General features: G+C 35.3%; 1 protein-coding gene across 1 annotated transcript; it reads left to right on the top strand.

Annotated features, from left to right (window-relative positions):
* The first annotated feature begins 18,147 nt into the window (after positions 1–18,147).
* LOC149531790 (uncharacterized) lies at positions 18,148–20,192 on the top strand. Its single transcript, XM_089810340.1, has 2 exons — positions 18,148–19,258; positions 19,348–20,192. Exons 1-2 carry the CDS (start codon positions 18,353–18,355, stop codon positions 20,038–20,040), a joined length of 1,599 nt encoding a protein of 532 aa, XP_089666466.1. The 5' UTR covers positions 18,148–18,352; the 3' UTR covers positions 20,041–20,192.
* Positions 20,193–21,007: the final 815 nt, after the last annotated feature.

Here is a 21,007-nt window from a genome sequence, read left to right as displayed (position 1 = left end):
GAAATACAAGTTTGTATGCACACATTGAACAAGTTGGATGGAAATCCAAGTTTAATGTATATTAGAATGAACTATATATTATGTCATATCAATCATATAGTTACAAAAATATATTATGTCTCATTGATACAATAAAAATGTCAAATACTTGACAAATGCCGAATATGTACAAAAGAAATGTCGAATGTGCACACAAATCTAAAATATATACAATACAAAAGTTGAATACCCAACAAATGTCGAATGTGTACAATAGAAATTTTGAATGTACACAATACAAATCTCAAATATATATAATACAAAAGTCGAATATATGTCAATGTCATGTGATGACCACAACTACATAAGTATATCACTATTAATATCTATGATTGTGTAGGATCATCAAAATCGAGCCTCTTTGATACAATTTGTGGCTTGCCAGGTGTCTGCAAAAGGAAGTTAAAATACACTATCAAATATCTTATCTATAAGTAATATGAAAATAACTAGAAATTAGGTTCTAAATGTTGGAATAATGATACGTTTGTCATTAGTTACAACACTTATTTGATTCTGAATGCTTACCGAGTTCATCACTCAGTTTACAGTTCATATCGAGCATTCATTGGTTACCAAGTATGTTCAGCAATGATTACCGAGTCAGGAAGGTAAATGAAAGTTTTAGTGTTTACCAAGTCAGGAAGGTAAACGAAATTTTTAGTGTTTACTGAGTCAAGAAGGTAAACGAAGGATTTAGTGTTTACCAAGTCAGGAAGGTAAACGAAGGATTTAGTATTTATCGAGTCAGAAAGGTAAATGAAGGATTTAGTGTTTACCGAGTCAGGAAGGTAAATGAAGGTTTCAGTGATTACCAAGACAGAAAGGAAAAAGAAGTATTCAGTGCTTACCAAGTGAATTGAAAGAGTTAGTTTCTACCGAGTGACACAATGTTTACCGAGTCACCAGTGGTTACCAAGTTCCAAGCTACTTAGAGTGATTAGTACGGACCGAGCCCCTACCTCTACCAAGTGCATGACGATGTCATGTAATGTAGTGGATATCGAGTGTTAGAAGGTCACCCAGTAAGTTTGAGGAACCTGAGTTTTCTACTATCTGGCCGACTCAGTAATATTTTTTCCACTTGTGTTTGGCCGACCTTGTTGTTGTAAATATTGGAATGGTATATATGTAATGTATTGTACCATTTATAAAAGATATAATGAAGAAGAGTAATAGTCAAGAAAGAGTGAAGTAAGAATGTAATTGAGCAAATTGAAAAAGAATCAGCAGCGAAGTATTCAGCAAGGTTATCAAGGAGCAACAAAGATATATCCATCACATCAAGTGATCAGTACATAAGATGTAATCAACAAATCAGTTGCAAGTAGATCCACTGCTTCATCCTAACAGGTGAATCAATTTTGTAAATCCTTTAATAGGGTAGACTTAATAGTCTTATGTAAATCTCTTAACAGAGTGCATACTTCATTGTATGTTTGTAAATCCTCTAACAAGGTGGATCTAGCAGTCCTACTTGCTCCTAACAGGGTAGATCACCAGAAGTGATCACTGTAAGCCTTAATTGGCCAACTTTATACTGCAGTATTGAAGTTTCGTGGGCATCATCCCCACCCCAATTTTACTTTCAATTTGAAAGGTTTCTGGGTCACCAAATCAGTGTGTTAATCTTTTCATGCGTTCAGTAAAGTAGATGAATGAATGGTGAATTTGTTATTATGCTAAATTGGTTTAAATTTTAAAGCTTACTGATTCACCCCTCCCCTCTCAGTAACATTGTTAGACCTGAATATTTCCAACAATTGGTATCAGAGCTTTGTGGTTCTCAAGACAGAGCTTGACAGCTTGAGCAAAGATCAAGGACAATGGAGATATTCAGACTTGACAAAACTATTGAGAATGAGAAGCTAGATTTGGAGATGGCCATGGTTCAACTCAAAGAAGCAAAGGAACATCTTTCTCAATCCCTAAAAAGAAGAAAGGAACTTGCAAGACAAATAAATGACCATTTTTATGTTGAAGAAAGGATTGAAGATTTGTTACCATCAAGTAATTCAGAAGAAGTTGACAAAGCAATCAAAGAACTTTTAGAAAAGAATGGATCTCTGCAAGAAGAGGTAAGAAAGCTTAAAAGAGAGCAAGAAATACAATCAATCAGGGTATTTGAAGTTTTGGAACAAAGAAACAAAGCACAAGAAGAATTGGAAGATAGAAGTCATGAAACTCAAAATCAATCCCTTGAACATGAAGATCTAGCAGATCAACTATCCAATGCAAATGAAGAAATCAGGATTCTCAGAGCACAAAATGAAAGTCTACAGAATGACTTAAGAACTGAGAGACAAACCAATGAAAGCTTGGAAAATGATCTAAAAATTGAAAAACAAGTCAATGAAAGGATGATGAAATCTCAAGCAGACATGAATCAATTGAATCAGCAAAATGAGCAAAATTTCTATAAGCAAAAAGGTAAAGCCGGTCTTGGATACAAGGAAGAAGGTGAATCTTCTGAACAAGGTACTCAAAGGAATCAAAGACCCACTTGTAATCATTGTGGCAAGATAGGTCATACGTCTAACAAATTTTGGAGTAATGGTAAAGGTAAATTCAATGGCAAATGTTTCAATTGCAATCAGCATGGTCACAAAGCCAATGAATGCAAGGAGAAACCAAAATTTGAAGGCAAGTGTCACAAATGCAAGAAACAAGGACATAAGGCATCTGAATGTAGATCAAAATCACTCAATCTAGCAGAACAAATTGTCAAAGCAATATTTGGTTGGGATTACAATACTTGGTGTAGATGTCACTATTGTGGAGAATATGGACACATAGGAACAAACTGTAGAAGGCATCACCTAAGGAAGAAAGATACAACCATAAGATGCTATACTTGTAGTGAACTTGGTCATATAGCCAAGAATTGCATGAATATAGGAAAGGTTGAAGATGAAAAGAAAACTAGAGCTGATAATATTTGAAAGCAAATGAAACAACAGTGGATTCCTAAGTCTACCGAGCAAGAAAATTCAAATGATGGAAATGTCACTCTAGAAATGGGTGACTCCACCATATCTAATTAAGACTTATCAAGAAGGATAAGGGACTGCATCTTCAAGCCATATCCTAGGCAGTTCTAGAAAGAAGAAGTGGAAATGAAAAATCAGTATTGCAGATACAAGTCATGATTCACAGTGTTGCATCTACCGATAAGGTTGGTTTTTAGACTTTACCGAGCTTGGTCGGGAAGATAAGAAAGGTTTTGTGTGTTCACCGAGCTGCAAGGTTTACCGAGTAAGTTGGTGACTATTTATAAAACCCTAATTTTTAGCTACCTATGTACCTGAGCATTAATGACAAGATTTTGATCAAAAAGGCAGAATTTGATCTCATTTTTCACCGCAAATTCAGAGTTCATAGAGAAAATATATTTTCAAGTGCATCCAAGCGAGTTCAAGTGATTTGAAGCAATTTTCCAGCAAAGAAATTGTGTTACGAAATCGTTCTCTCACCGAGTAGCAATGGCATCCACAAGCACCAGTGGTAGCAAGGCGAAGAGAGGTTCTTAAATGCTTATGAAGGGAGTCGAATGGAAGGTGCCCAATTTCAAAATTGTTCCTGCCATCGCTGAATCACTCGACCCGCATGGAGCTCAATCGTAGATCCCTCCAAAGGTACTTCTTATCAATGATATTCGTACTCATTTCAAGTGTACTATGCAAGAAATAGGGACACTAGATATGGATAGTACTCTAGCTGAGTTATGCGTGGATGGAACCCTAAAACCTGAGTTTAAAAATTTGGAAACCAAAGGCTTAACCCATATCCCACATCTACCAAGGAGTTTCCAAGTCAAATGGGTGAGGTATATCTTAAGCCGTGTACATAATGGACAATTGTGGTTAGAACAACCCATCCTCATAACAAAGAAGATGATCCACAAGATCACAGGCTTACCAATGTTGACCAAAGCCAAAACCACCAAAAACCTAGGTCGAGATGACCTCTAGAAATTAACCCAAGCTGAATGGGATGGCAGAGGTTTAAAGCTCAACAATGTTTTAAAGCTCAACAATGTTTCAGATATAGAACTGAAATTTGGTATTTGTGTTATTGCATACAAACTGTATAGTTCCAGCAGGCTAAATAGTGTACCCTGTGAGGCTGTAGATTTGGCATATAAAATTGTAAAGAAAAATATGGAGTTTGACCTAGCTGATGTGCTATTAAAACAATTCAATAAAAACATGGATAGCATAAGGACTGCAAAGACAAACCCTTGTAAATTTGGTTCTTTGCTAGTTTGTTTATTTTTCTATGTACAAAAATTCTTTCCATCTAAGGGTGCAGTTGTATGGAGGAAAGATACTCCAATTTTGTATCAAATAAACGAATTCATAGTAGAAATGGGTATGAATTTTGACAAAGTAATGAATAATTATTTTGAAGATTTCAAGGAAAGGATGAACAACAGATTCAGAATACCTCCAAAACTTGTTGAAGAGTATAAGGATGATGTCTGTTTCATGGTTGACTGTGACAGAGTCTACATCCAGGCAGTCAAACCCCGAGTGGCATGGGTAAAACCATTGCCCTATGAGCTAAATATTGATGATGCTAGAGATATCATTGAGGCACTAGTAAATGAACCAGTGGATCCCAAGTTGCCTGCATTTGGAACCTATGAAGAGGAAAAGGTTAGAATAGAGCTTGAAATCAAGCTTCCTCAAGCAATCTCTAAAGGCAGGAGAAAGATAGAAAAGCTAAAAGCTGATACTAGACCTCTCATGATAACAGAAGGGAGAGGAGAAGATGAAGAAAAGGAAGAAGAAGAAGAAGAGCCTCAACGAAAGAAAGGTAAGGTGACTATCACTAAACCTACAAAGAAAACCACTGCAGTATTCTCCAGGAGAACAAGAAAGGGAAAGAAGGAACCTGTATTTGTTAAGCCTCCACTCACCTTTGAAGCAAGACTAAAGCAATTAGATGAAGGAGGTAGCTTCACAAACTTCAAAGCATTAAAGTTTGAAACTAGAATAGAACAGGAGAAAATGCAGATTGAGGATTTAGTACTGAACAAAATGGGTAAATGGAAATACTCCTCAGACCAAATAGCCTCTCAGATCTCCAAAGAGCTATTGGAAAGATTGCAACCAAGATGGGAAGCTGCAACCAAGACTGTCAAAGACATTTATGAGCAGACCCTGAGGAATCTCCTGCCAAGTCTCTCTAATGCTGAAGTGAAGAAATCACTGAAAGATCACGAAGGTAATATGATGATTATATTCCACACTTGTTTGATACTTGTCAAAGACATTGAGCATGTAGTAAATGATGCAACAAACATGTGGAAAAATATCTATCATCTACATAAACCCAGTGAGGATACTGTTGAAATCACGGACAATGACATCAGTGATGATGATGATGATGAGGGTGATGACATTGAAGACATACCAAAAGACCTGCAATCATTAATGTTAGAAATTGACGAAGAAGCTGAAAGAGAAATGGAGGAAGAAGTAGCCTCTACTGGTGAGATTGTCAACTCAATAGCCTCATCAATTGATCAATCTCCACCTGTCTCCTCTCAGCTCCAGGTTTCTGCAATGCAAGTGCCAAGCACTTCATCTATCGAGCTAGCAGTCACTTCTTCAGTTACTGAGCTTCCAAGCACATCATCAGCCACCGAGTCATCCACTGCAGCAGTCACTTCACTGAGTGTATCTCTTCCACCTGCAGCTTGTACAGTAAGTCTTCCAAGTTTCATATCAATTTTGTCTTCCTCGGCCACATTGGCCCCAATTTTTGCTCCAGTCAGTTCTCCAATTGTAAATATACCAGTATGTACATCATTTTTGACTAGTACATCATTTTTGGGAAGTATATCAAGTTTTGATACAACCAACACCTCTCTTAGTTTACCTTTAGTTGGTCCCATTCCAGTTTTGACTGCTAGTCCTGCAGCATCGACCATTGTATCTACTTCAAAAGGAAAGGAGGTAAGTACTGTAGATAAACCAAAGACACCCTTGAGAGTGCTGCTTACAGATAGTGATATAGATTTGGATGAAGAAATTGTCATTCCACAGATAAATCTAGAAACTGCTACAGTTAATGAACTGAGATTGGCTAGTCAGCGTCTAGAGCAAAAGGCATAGAAAATGCAGCTAAGGAATGAAAGGGACAGAGAATTCAACATCATTGAGAGTGCTAAAAACATAATAACTGAGGCTATAGGTGTTGATGTGGATTCATCTCAACACATTTTTTTACAAGTAGAAGAAGCGGTGAATAAATTCAATGAGGATATCTCAGGACAAGAAAAATTAATAGAGAAAGCAGAAAAGAAATTTGAATATAAGGCACTTGAGCACATTTCTCAGCACTTAGCAATAAAACAGGTTGAATTAACCTCAATTTTTTCTGACATTGAAAATTCTTTTAATAATGTAACCTCACTTTTTGCAAAACTTTGTGATGTTACCGAGTATACAAAGGAAGTAAAAGAAAAGTTGAATAAAATTGATGCGGATATGAAGGTCAGTGCCCAAATGTTGCAATCTGACCACAGTGCAAGTTCATCCCATCATCTGAGAATCAAATTTTTGTCAGAGAAACAGGCAGAATTGCTGAGAGAGGAAGCAAGGATCAGGTCTACTCTGATTGACATCCAGAATATGATCCTTCCTGTCATGAACACAATGCAGAAGCACATTGCATATTCAAAAACATTGATCCATGACAATAATTTCTCTGTTGCAGACCATGTGATTGAACTTTCTGCAGAAGTTCAAGTAGCTCTCTCCACATGTAAAATCCTGCAAGACAATTGGGATAAAACTCTGCAACTAATTCTTCAGGTACATTCTGAGTTTATCACACATTTTGGTGTCTCCATGTAAATACATTATTTATTCTTTGGCATTATTGTCAAAAAGGGGGAGAAAACAATATATAGAGGAAAATCAAAAAATCAGACACAAAAGGGGAGAAGCTAATAAAGTAATAAAGAATAAAGTCATATAACTCATGTAAAAACCTTGTGTATATTGTCTGGGGGAGTTATATGTAAGGTAGCCCATGTATATTCAGCACACAACATAGCATAATCAAATCAGTTTTGTCAGATCTTGTATATAAATTTTGGCTCATAAGTGTTTTTGTCACTAATGCCAAAGGGGGAGATTATTGGAATAATGATACGTTTGTCATCAGTTACAACACTTATTTGATTCTAAATGCTTACCGAGTTCATCACTCAGTTTATAGTTCATACCGAGCATTTGTTGGTTACCAAGTATGTTCAGCAGTGATTACCGAGTCAGGAAGGTAAACAAAAGTTTTAGTGTTTACCAAGTCAGGAAGGTAAACGAAAGTTTTAGTGTTTACCAAGTCAGGAAGGTAAACGAAGGATTTAGTGTTTACCGAGTTAGGAAGGTAAACGAAGGATTTAGTATTTACCGAGTCAGAAAGGTAAATGAAGGATTTAGTGTTTACCGAGTCAGGAAGGTAAATGAAGGTTTCAGTGATTACCAAGATAGAAAGGAAAAAGAAGTATTCAGTGCTTACCAAGTGAATTGAAAGAGTTAGTTTCTACCGAGTGACACAATGTTTACCGAGTCACCTGTGGTTACCAAGTTCCAAGCTACTCAGAGTGATTAGTACGGACCGAGCCCCTACCTCTACCAAGTGCATGACGATGTTGTGTAATGTAGTGGATACCGAGTGTCAGAAGGTCACCGAGTAAGTTTGAGGAACCTGAGTTTTCTACTATCTGGCCGACTCAGTAATATTTTTTCCACTTGTGTTTGGCCGACCTTGTTGTTGTAAATATTGGAATGGTATATATGTAATGTATTGTACCATTTACAAAAGATATAATGAAGAAGAGTAATAGTCAAGCAAGAGCGAAGTAAGAATGTAATTGAGCGAATTGAAAAAGAATCAGAAGCGAAGTATTCAGCAAGGTTATCAAGGAGCAACAAAGATATATCCATCACATCAAGTGATTAGTACATAAGATCTAATCAACAAATCAGTTGCAAGCAGATCCACTGCTTTATCCTAACAGATGAATCAGTTTTGTAAATCCTTTAACAGGGTAGACTTAACAGTCTTATGTAAATCTCCTAACAGAGTGCATACTTCATTGTATGTTTGTAAATCCTCTAACAAGGTGGATCTAGCAGTCCTACTTGCTCCTAACAGGGTAGATCACCAAAAGTGATCATTGTAAGCCTTAACCGGCCAACTTTATACTGTAGTATTGAAGTTTCGTGGGCATCATCCCCACCCCAGTTTTACTTTCAATTTGAAAGGTTTCTGGGTCACCAAATCAGTGTGTTAATCTTTTCATGCATTCAGTAAAGTAGATGAATGAATGGTGAATTTGTTATTATGCTGAATTGGTTTAAATTTTAAAGCTTACTGATTCACCCCTCCCCTCTCAGTAACATTGTTAGACCTGAATATTTTCAACACTAAATTGTGGATATTTGAGTTGTTCATTGCCTCATCCCTTTGTCCCACAGTTGGACTAGATGATAATGATAATGAGCTCCTTCGTTGATGGTTGGGAGTCCTAACAAAATGATGAGGTAGAGTGACAATGAGAGACACAACTACCGATGAATCAATGCTCACAGGAGGCACAACCACCGATGAATCGGTGCTAGTATGAGACACAACCTGTATGGTAAGCAATAAAATGTTAACATTATAGAGTGGCATTAGGGATTCCAAATAGAGTATAAAAAAAAATGTATTGCAACTTGAGCTAGATCTCTCGTGCTAGCAAGAGGTACAACCACTAATCAAGTAATGCTAGTATGAGGCACAACCTATATGGTAAGCGATAAAATATTAGCATTATAGAGTGGCATTAGGGATTCCAAATAGTGTAAAAAAATAAAAAAATATACTACAGCTTGAGCTGGATAGCCCGTGCTAGTAGGAGGCACAACTACTGATGAAGCAATGCTAGTGTGAAGCACAACCTATATAGTAAGCGATAAAATATTAGCATTATAGAGTGGCATGAGAGATTCCAAATAGAGTAAAAAATATATATATACTACAGCCTGAGCTAGATATCTCATGCTAGAAGGAGGCACAACCACTGATGAATCAATGCTGGTATGAGGCACAACCTATATGGTAAGCGATAAGATATTAGAATTGTAGAGTAGGCATTAGAGATTTCTATCACACGCACAAGCAATCCAAATTGAGATCACAAGAGGGCTTCAACTAAGACTCTACATACATACCTTTGACCTCTATTTGTTTGACCCCATCTTTGACGCTCGAGACTCTTAACAAAATGAAATGGGAAATGATTTGCACGAAGTCTCAAAGAGTGATGTAATAGGTAAAAGATAAATAACACATGTCAATAAGACAAATTGTTGATAATTACTATAAAATTGGAAAAAAAAAACATGTACTCATTTGTAAATAGAACTATTTAATATGTATATAGAACAAATGCATACTGTAACCTAAAATTTATGTGAATGAAAATATGAGATTTTACCTCTTCCATTGCCTCAACATCTGAAATCTTAGGTGCATTCATCAACTCTACAAAACTAAATTGTTTCTACATATATAAAAAAAACAAGTCAACATGTATTCATCAATATTGAGTAGATGTATATACATTCATTCATAATAAATTTCAAAATATAAAATTGACTTGTATTTAATACCTTTTTTTGTTTCAATGTTCTTGTTGATTTCCTTCCCTTTCCTCCAGACCTCAAGGTTTTTGGAGTACCCTAAAGAAGAAACAAATATAACATAAGAGGAATCAATACGACACATCATGAGTTCAACTCAAATAGTAAACTTGACAAGTGTACAAGCTATGATACCACATAGCTCTCAGGGCCAAAGTTAATGGCAGATTGTGTTACATCATCAATTTGAGAAATTTTAGCCCCCAACAAGCCCTATGAAATAGTAAAGAGTATTGTTATAAATATGAGACAATGTTGTAAATGGAAGGAAGACACAATAATAACAAGAAGATCATAGGAGGGCAAGAAGACACAAGAAGGACTTGAAGGATGATATTGAAAAGGTATTATTGTACTTTTAAGAATATTAAATTTTTTTTTTACCTCAATTGTTCTTGCTCCTAGCCTCACACCTCTAGCAGAATGAGTACTATGTGGTGTTCTCGTACTGCTTGATATACCTTGCAATGCATATTGTTTGAACTTATCAATCTAAAGTTCTCTATAAAATAAATAAAATTTTTACTTTTACAATATTTAGGTGATTAAATAATATCATGTCAAAACTCATGAGGTTCATTAAATGGAGTTTGGGTAATGCTAGGAGCAAGAGATGTGGATGGGAATTGGATGGATTTGATGAATGGGAGGGTTTCAACATTGGTAGGAGATGGAAGAGAATCTATAAGTGGATTATTAGTGTTATATCGATAAAGAAACAATATTTTAAAGCTAATGTAGTATTGTACTTTTAAGAATATTTAAAAAACTTTAACTTAGGTGTTCTTACTCCCAACCTCACACCTCTAGCAGAACGAGTACTCTGTGGTGTTCTCAAGCTGCTTGCTACACCCTTCATTGCATATTGTTTGCATGTCAATCTAGAGTGATCTATAATTTTTTTAATTTTTTTTACTTTTACAATATTTAGGTGATTAAACAATATCATCTCAAAACTCAAAGAAACAAACTTGTGTATCATGTCCACCAAAGACCATCGCCATCAAATCATCTATGAGTTTGAAATCCCCATCTCTATATGAATAACAAGTATGCCCACAATGTACACATGGATGAGATGACACTCCATCCTGAGACACCTCCATATCTATCCTATCACACACATGCTGACAGCTAAAAAAAATGTTGATTGGGCCCTGAAGACTATAATGATGCATGTGATAACAATGTAGGTGGCACAAGTGAGGATGACACTGGTGGTGTAGGTGACACAAGTGAAGATGACACTAGTGGTGTGGGTGACATAAGTGAAGATGAAACTAGTGGTGTGGGTGACACAAGTGAAGATGACACTGGTGGTGCAGGTGATGCTGATGGAGCTATTGTGGGCTATGATACCCAAGGTGCCATAGGTGATAATGATGGAGCTATCACATATTGTGATGACCTTGGTGCCATAGGTGATGATGATGGAGTTGTTGCATGTTGTGATAATCCTAAATGTGCATCTGATGATGGTCAGGGTGCCATAGGTGAAGGAAAACTACCTAACTATGAGCCATGCTAAATGATAACATCTATCAATGATGCAACCACATGAAGAGTATGTAAATCAATAGACTCCTTTACAATTGATAGGAGCACAACATGATGCATGGTTTTTTTTGTTATATGTCTCCTCTCATTTTGTGGTACCACCGTATGAGCCCCAGGTCTATCCTGCACAGAGCCTCTCCCTCTACCTTCGAACTGGCAGATGTCAAAGTAATTTGGATTCTTGCCAAGGATGAACTCACAATATAGCTTTCTCAAAAAATATAGAGGTACCTCATAATTATTACATGGTGGTAGGTCAAATACCATATACCACCTATCCCAAAAACATTATCTCATCCTAGCATGAGTGCACCAATGAATAGGAAAAGTTTTGGTTGTGTATAATAGGGAGTTGCCAGATGTAGTATCAGTGAAAAAAGAACATATAGTACCTTTCTTTGTGTCTTTATCTTTTACTTGCTAATATGATAACCCATTGGCATAAAATACACAACACCTATCCCTCCATGTACCCCATTTCGTAACCTCCCCAGACACCTCATTTGTATTTTGGGCCATTTGTTCAAATGTATTCACTAGGGTTGAGTAATGAGAAAGTGAAGATGACTACAACCTATTGACGATTTGGGTAATGTTAGCACTATTTTGTGAGATGCAGGTTATGAGGTCCTCTTGTGTAGTACTTAAATGATGCAATTGTATGCACGGAGGGTTTATAAGAGGTGGTGGTTGTTGAATGGGAATATTGAGTGGAGGGTCTTGTGGTTATATTAGTGAAGGGTTTTGTGGTTGTGTCGTGACGAGTGGAGGGTTTGATGGTGTAGGAGGTGGTCTTTCTTCTCTCCCTCATTTTCTTAGATTATTTGATGCATCTATATATATATATATATTTAAAATAATAACTTGGCGCACACACCCTCTTTTTTTTTTGCAATCTACATTTTACATAACAAAAGAAAATATGTCGATTGAAATAAACAATAATACATATTTTATAGAAGATTTTTCTTAGGAAAAATAACTCTTGAAACAAGTGTAACTCCATCAAGCTACTTCACAATGTTTTGAAAGGCTTAACTTCCAAGTTGAATTCCCAACTTCTTAGATTACGACATCTTTAAACACTTAATTATGGATTCCTCACATTATTAGACAATAATAATATATTATTGTCATAATCTAAATAAGCTTAGGACCTAACTATTCATAAAGCTATAGACTTGCTAAGAGACACTTACAATTGTCAATCATTAAATGTAATGTAGCTAACTTTAATTATCTATTATTGATTTGCAATGTAAAATCACTGCCGCAATTTGGTATTTTGTAAGTGTATAACACGTGTGAAAACAAGAGCGTGATTAAGGTAGGGCTTGTCTAGCTTTCTAGATATGAGTGTTGTAATAGGATGCACAGACTTGCACATAATATAATATGAATGATTTTTTTATTTTATAAAATGACTAACTCAAATAGTAATTAAATCTACAATATCAAATGTTTACTATAGTTGTTGTTAATTAAATAAAAAAGAAATCTATTTCATTTTAGTTTTCAAATGACACATAGAAGAATGTTGTTATTAAATGTCATCATTAAAATTCAATTATTATTTTACTCATTAAAGATTGATAAATAAGAAAATCTTATATTAAATTAAACTAAATGTGTTTGAGTTAGTTCTTTTGAGAACAATCCCTCTTTTCTTTTTAAATTCATTTAGATCATTTCAAAACATTCAACAAATAATTAATTTAAGAAATTTGTCACATGCATAGAATAACCAAGAGCAAGGGAGTTTATTTTAATTAATGAACATTTCAAGTGACATTAAAGCTAAGAAGTAAAACATCTCTTTGCCATCGATGTGAATTGGGATTGAATAAATATGCATGTTGTGAATTCATAGGAAAAATTACTTGAAAAACTATCACTACTTATGCAATAGGCTTTCTTTAGGAGACCCCACCATAATGGCATGTGCCCTTAAATGAATTGGGATTGAATAAATATGCATGTTGTGAATTCATAGGAAAAATTACTTGAAAAACCATCACTACTTATGCAATAGGCTTTCTTTAGGAGACCCCACCGTAATGGCATGTGCCCTTAAATAAAAGGTCAGATACAATTCAGTAGAGAAAGGGACCCTAGATAAAGATTATTGTTTATCATTATTTTGTATTTCTTTTTTGGAAATAGAATGTTGTGATAGTGAAAAGTAGAGGAAGAGGAATAACTTCCTTAGATCCTAACATTATTCTTGCTCATAGAAGGGAGGCATTATAAAAAATAAAGGAAGAACATCAATCTTTGGGAAAAATACAAAAAAATTATCCTTATTAGATTTTGTTATTTCTTTTTCCCCTCCTAAGCTGAAAGTCAATTTGGGTGGAGCCTTTCCATTTTAAAGATTACAAGCTATTCCATAGATCCATTTAGGAGATAAGATCTATAACGGGCAAGAATTTTTAAAGGATTGTATCGTCATCTAAAGATTCACCATCTAGTTTCCAAAGTTATGTTAGCTATATGCACAAGTCTCTAAATGTTGCAAGAAAGGCATAAACAAAGAAGTATTTACACTTGCATTAGTTTTTTTTTAGTTCTTGAATTTGACTCTTTGGAAGACAAAAATAGGTGTTTGACAATGTCTTGTGATTTCTCAACCAAGGTTCTTATACTTGAATTCTTGGTTCCCATCCTTTAATTCAATTATAGTATTTCCCTACTAAATATATTTGGGTGTAGTTACCTTAACTTCCCTTGCCATTTTAGGAATGTGAGAGATTGTGTCATTGAGAATTACTTCAAGAAATAGTATCATTCTTTTGAGGAAATTAAATTAATTATGTTTGTTCGACATGTGCATGATTATTCATTAAAGTACTTGTTATGTTTCCAAAGGTCTATTGATAGAGATAGATCTAAAAGTGAGCAATATAAATTTTACATGAAGGAAGTGTTTCTCAATATAACACACAACTTCATAAAATGAAAATTTGAAGCTCATGTGAGGGGTGATCAAGCCTCAAGAAACATGCTTACTTAGTGGATCAGGATTGATCCCAACCATTATATCATTGTACCTAAACTCTAAATGCTAGAGTTACTTGACATAATCTTCCTAAAATAAAATAAAAATTTGGACTCTCTTCCTCTTTAGATTTGCAAATTTTGTATACAAGGGTTTCACCAATACAACAAGAGAAATTCTATAGATTCACCAACTTCTCATGTAAGAGAAGATCTATTAATTGATGGTTCCTTAAATAATCTTAAGTCAAATATTATTAATGTTTCTAAGAATTTTTTGTAATGGTTTATGATGATGATTTCCATCTCCTTAAAGTCTATAGTTCATTTAAAAATAGATGACACCTAGACAAGATAATGCAAAACTAAGGTATTTCCTTTAATACAAATGTTGAATTAAAGTAAAGAGAGAAAAATCCTCACAAAAAAGGCTTCTAATAGCATTAAGATCATCTAAAGAAGGGGCTTCATGGAGGATAGAGGGAGGCACAATGAATTTTGAGATCCAGACTACGAACCGAGACACTTGGTTAGACCAGAGTCGAGCATTCCAAAATTAAATAACAAAAAAAAGTATTTCTTTGGAAATAATAAATAATACATATTTTGTAGAAGATTTTTCTTAGGAAAAACAACTCTTGAAACAAGTGTAACTCCATCAAGCTACTTCATAATGTTTTGAAAGACTTAACTTCCAAGTTGAATTCCCAACTTCTTAGATTGCCATATCTTTAAATGCTTAATTATGGATCCCTTGCATTATTAGATAATAATATATTATTTTCATAATCTAAATTAGCCTAGGACCTAATTATTCATAAAACTATAGACTTGCTAAGAGACAATTACAATTATCAATAATTAAATACGTGATGTAACTAATTTTGATTATCTATTATTGATTTGCATGGTAATGTTACTAATACAATTTGGTATTTTGTAAGTGTGTAACAAGTGTGAAGACAAGAGCATGACTAAGGTAGGGCTCATCTAACTTTCTAGATATGAGTGTTGAAATAAGATGGATAGAATTACGCACAATATATTATGAATGATTTTTTATTTTATAAAATGACTAACTCAACTATTAATTAAATCTACAATATCAAATTTTACTATAGTTTTTGTTGACTCAATAAAAAAGACAAAATAAATTATTTTAGTTTTCAAATGATGCATATAAGAATGTTGGTATTATATGTCATCATTTAGCTCAATTATTATTTTACTCATTAAAGATCAATAAATACAAAAATATTATATTAAATTAAGCTAAATTTGTGTTTCATTAGTTCTTTTGAGAATGTTCTCTCTTTACTTTTTAAATTAATTTAGATCATTTCAAAACTTTAACAAACAATTAAGTTAAGAAATTTGCCACATTCATATAATAACCAAGAGTAGGGGAGTTTATTTCAATTAAAAAACATTTTAAGTGACATTAAAGATAAGAAGTAAAAGATCTCTTTCCCACCAATGTGAATCAGGATTGAATAAATATGCATGTTGCAAGTTCATAGGAAAATTTAGTTGAAAAACTATCACCACTTATGCAACATGCTTTCTTTAGGAGACCCCACCTTAATGGCATGCGCCTCTAAATCGAAGGTAATATATATTTCAGTAGAGAAAGGCACCCTAGATAAGGATTATTATTGCATTATTTTGTATTTATTTTTTTGGAAATAGAATGTTGTGATAGTGAAAAGTAGAGGAAGATGAATAACTTCCTTAGATCCTAACATTATTCTCACATTGTAGAAGGGAGGCATTATAACAAATAGAGGAAGTACATTGATCTTTGGAAAAACTACACAAAATATATCCTTACTAGTGCCTAAAAAAATTGGCTTGAAAGGTTATTGAACCTACCCATCTAAGAAGAGTGCTAGTAGGTGTGTATATTCAATTTTCACATTCAATAGCTTTCCATTATTCACATATAATATGATAATTTTTTGGTGATATAAATTTTTTTTTATGTTTATAAACTATTGAATTTAGCATATATCAATTGAATTTAAATTGAAGCCACATGAATAGATGCCTCTTGAGTTAACTAGGTCATTGGCCAATCTTTTGCATCAATCCAATAGAAGGCTCCTATTGTATATGATCAAAACTATTTGGTTGATATTAAAACTCTAACCTACATTGCCAAATTGATGGGTCATCCAAGATAGATGTGGCCTTGGCTAAGTATCACAGTAGATCTCTCCCTTGTCAAGATGTGGATTGGATGACCGATTTTCTCATTTCTTTTTCCCCTCCTAAGCTGATAGTCAATTTGGGTGGAGCCTTTCCATTTTAAAGTTTACAAGCTATTCCATAGATTCATCTAGGATAAGATCCATGATGGACAAGAATTTTTAAAGGATTGCACCCTCATCTATAGATTCAACATATGTTTGCCAAAGCTATGTTAGCTATATGCACGAGTCTTTAATGTTGCAAGGAAGGCATAAAGGAAGAAGATTTACACTTGCATTAGTTATCTTTTAATTCTTGAATTTGACTCTTTGGAAGACAAAAGTAGGTGTTGGACAATGGCTTGTGGTTTCTCAACCAAGGTTTCTTATGCTGGAATTGTTGGTTCCCATCCTTTAATTCAATTATAGTCTTTCTCTACTAAATATGTGTGGGCCTTACCTTCCCTTGCCATTTTAGGAATGTAAGAGCTTGTGTCATTGAGAATAACTTCAAGAAACAGTATCGTTCTTTTGAAGAAATTAAATTAATTATATTTGTTCGACATGTGCATGATTATGCATTAAAATAAGTTATATTTTCAAAGGTCTATTGATAGAAATAGATCTAAAAGTGGGCAATAAAACTTTTACGTGCAGGAAGTGTTTCTCAGTATAACACACAACTTCACAAAATAAAAAATTGAAACTCATGTGAGGGGTGCTCAAGCCTCAAGAAACATGCCTACTTAGTGGATCGGGATCAAACCCATCCATTATATCATTGCACCTAAACTCCAAAATGATAGAGTTGCTTCACATAATCTTCCTAACATAAAATAGAAATTTGGACTCTCTTCTTCTTTAGATTTGCAAATATCATATGCAAGGGTTTCACCAATATAACAAGAGAAATTCTTTGGATTCACCAACTTCTCATGTAAGAGAAGATCTATTACTTAATAGTTCCTTAAATCTTCTTAAGACAAATATTGTTAAATTTTCTAAAACGTTTTTGTAATGATTTATGATGATGTTTTCCATCTCCTTAAAGTCTATAGTTCATTTAAAAAAAGATGACACCTCAATAGATAATGCAAAATTAAGATACTCCCTCTAAAGTAAAGAGAGAAAAGTCCTAACAGCAAATGCTTCTAACAACATTAAGAATATCTAAAGAGGGGCTCCATGGAGGAGGTGTTGGCTAATCTCCAGACAAAATGCACCAAAGACAAAAAAAAAAGCGAAATTTTTCAAAAAAATTGTTATTTTTGATCACAAAATATACAAATCATGAAGATCAAATGTTGAAAATTTCATTGTGTTTTCATTTTTTTTGAAATTTAGTCGATGGTGCAATTTGAAGGGAGGATAGCCACATCCCATAGAAAATAGAGGGAGGCGCAATGAATTATGAGACCCAACTAGGAACCGAAACCCCCCAACCAGAGTCGACCATTCCAGAATTAAATTATTTATTTGTTAAATCTACATTATTGTCTTCTCAAGAAACCTTTGATTCCTCAAACCTTATATGATCCGATGCGATTAGACTGCATCATCTAAAGCAAAGTACCGAATCAAACTATGTCTGCCTATTTAATTTCGAATGAAAAAGACGGGAATTCTTTTTGTTTTTGGGTAACATGCTTGCGAAATAAGTTTCCTCCAAAATATTCGAGCCATATTTAACGCGCAAATTTTGTACGAACGCATGTCAAAATTAATCAACATAGGCGCACCACTGAAGATAAAGTTAAATTCAAGAGAACAACCCTTATTATTCCTACTCAACATTGTTGTGAAAGATCGAGAGTTCAATTGCATTACCATTCCGCCGTTGCGAGGTTTCTGTTAAAAGGCTGCAAGATGAGCTCTGCACAGTTTTTTCAAATGGAAATTGATGTTCCGGAAGAAGCATGGGGACTCGTCATTGGTAAAGAAGGGCGAACGATCAAAAATTTTCGACAATCGGCAGGCATTTCTCTAGCCACGCTTCTGCGCCCCTCTGGAAAATTTCGAACTCGTGGCGATTCCAGAGAAGCTGTGCTTGGAATCATTAATTCCGTTAGGCGTCTGATAAGCCGTGCTGTTGCGAGCAAGAGCGCGGGATACTTCCCTGAATTTTACCGTACTTGCTTTTGTAAATCTGTTGAGGATTCCCTGCTTGCCGTCGAAAGAGTCTCCTTGGAAAATTATACAGGTGAAATTTCATACACTCCTGAGAACAATAATAGACAGTATTTGTGTTTCAAGAGTGGGGAAGAGATGACATCAGCCTTGTCTTCTTCTGATGATAATCTGGCGGCTGCATTTTCCAGCAAAATGTCAGTTTGCACAGATTTTCTTCCACATTGGCAAGTTTCAGCTTATAAATCAGATCTGTTACCGTGCTTTGAGAATCAGGACATGATGCGAAACGTCAAGATGATCGTCAGATTCGGCAAAGATCTCTTCCACGGCCGATGCTGCCAAGAATTGTTGGACAAGGGTTTCGTTTCGCTCTCCAATTTACAGCAACTTTGCAGAACAAAGGTCTTAAAACGCGCATTCTCCAACGCTTGTTCAGATGGCGCCGTAAAGAACGCAAAGCTTCACCTGGAAAGGCTTGACTACGTGAAGGTTTCATCGCGAATGAAGATCAGTATTCATGTTGCGGATCGGGGAGAACAGCCGCTCCGGCGGTTTAACATCTCAGTGCGTTGCATCGGAGAGCAAGGGATCGTGCACAACGCCGAAGTACAACGGATCCTTACTTCGAATGACTATTTCCAGGTGCTCACAGAGGTTAAAATTTAAAATGGAGATTTCTTTGGCTTTAATAATGTTAAGATTTTGGGAAAAAAATTGGTTATTTTGTGCAGGTACTCGATGTGGATTTTGAAGCATCTGCTGAAGATGTTCAGAAAGCCTATCGAAAGTCTCTGTTGAAGATCGAGTTTCATTCAGGCGATTTGGCGGCCGCCGAAAAGGCGAAGCGGTCGGCGAAGAAAGCCTCAGATTGCTTGATGGATGCTGTGCAGCGAGAAAAGTATGTCAAGAACTTTTATTCGCCATGTGAGTCAAATCCATTTGTGGCTCTTTCTGTGACTCCTGTGAAGGCGGAGATCAGTAGGGTTCGCAAGGATCCGACGAGACACGGTTTCATCAGCTTTTGCAGAGAGGGAAAAGATGTAAGTGATTTCAGGCTGGGAGTGATGTCGCACGGCAGAGAGATGGAGAAAGAGGAAGATATGGTTAAATGGGTGGATGACGCCTGGGCAAGTCGAACCCCCGACCAGCGGCTTGTTTTCAATACCAGAGGTCGGTATGAAGTAACGAATATACGGTATAAAGAGGCGGAGACGTTCGTGACGGAGGACTTCAAATTCCGTATCGCAAATGTGAGTGAAATGGAGGGCGAAACGGAACGGAAGAGACGGGAGTGCGCTCTCAGCAGCCGTTGGTCGAAATGGAACGATGGAATCGGTGATAACATGGATTCGATGGTGACCAATGACGTGGTTAACCTGGTCAAGGAGGCTTTCAAGTTCAGTCAGCTCATGACCCCACACTAACTGCAACCGCTCTTGCTGGTTCAGTGTTATGGAGGTTGACGTTTTGTATTAGCCTCATCCTTGTGTTTCTATTTTATGTAGAAATTCTCATAGTTTAAAGTTTGAAAATATTGTTATACATTTTAATCTAATATCTACTTTATTTTATTTTATATCATTCTTCAATTGTTGGATTGATTATCATCCTTCACATTTTATTATCAAAATCAAATGTTTGATTATTTGCAATTATTATAACACTATAGACAACTTGCATCAATGTAGTCTAGTATATGTGAAATTGCACTCTTAATTTAATTTAAATTTTTTTTTTTACTTAAGAAATTCTATTTAAGAGCAATTTTGGTGTCTAAATTGGCCATTGATAACACTTTAGGTTATATAGAGAGACTACTACAATTGAATGGTAAAAAGGGAGTATGAAGTTCAAGCTATATAAACCTCAAGTCTCATGACAATTGTTGGCAGTCAAACTTTGAATATCTAACATGCTAGGTGTCATATTGAAACATACTGAAACTTATGATCCAAATGTGATGACCTAGTGTAACATGTCAATAATCAAAGTTCAAGAGTGTCATGCAAAATGTGTACCTAGATAAGGGAAATACATGTTGGACTCACTGCTAGCATTTCTCTTCAAGATTCGTGACATGGCTCAACAACCTCTTGTGTTCTATAAGTCTAGTAGTTGTATCAAGCATTTACAAGTCAATCTTTTGGTGCAATGACAACTCTAGCTTGTAACAAATAGTATAAGAGCTTTGTTAGATGTTTGAATCTCCTTGTGTAACACTGAGGGGGGAGCTTGTTGGACTAATTGAGCATTGATAGGCTAGCCTTTTGGTGCAACAACAACCCTAGCTTGTAATAAGGCTTAGTCTCAAAAGGTAACCCAATGCAATTATCACAAAGTGGGGGTATAGTTTAAAGGAATATCATGCAAATCCAACAAAGGTAATGAAAA

Source organism: Cupressus sempervirens, chromosome 11, assembly GCF_028749045.1.
Source record: "Cupressus sempervirens isolate cs-2001-9-10 chromosome 11, ASM2874904v1, whole genome shotgun sequence".
Taxonomy (NCBI): Eukaryota; Viridiplantae; Streptophyta; class Pinopsida; order Cupressales; family Cupressaceae; genus Cupressus; species Cupressus sempervirens.
Note: the sequence above shows the minus strand (reverse complement) of the source record. Positions and strands in the feature narration are given on the sequence as shown.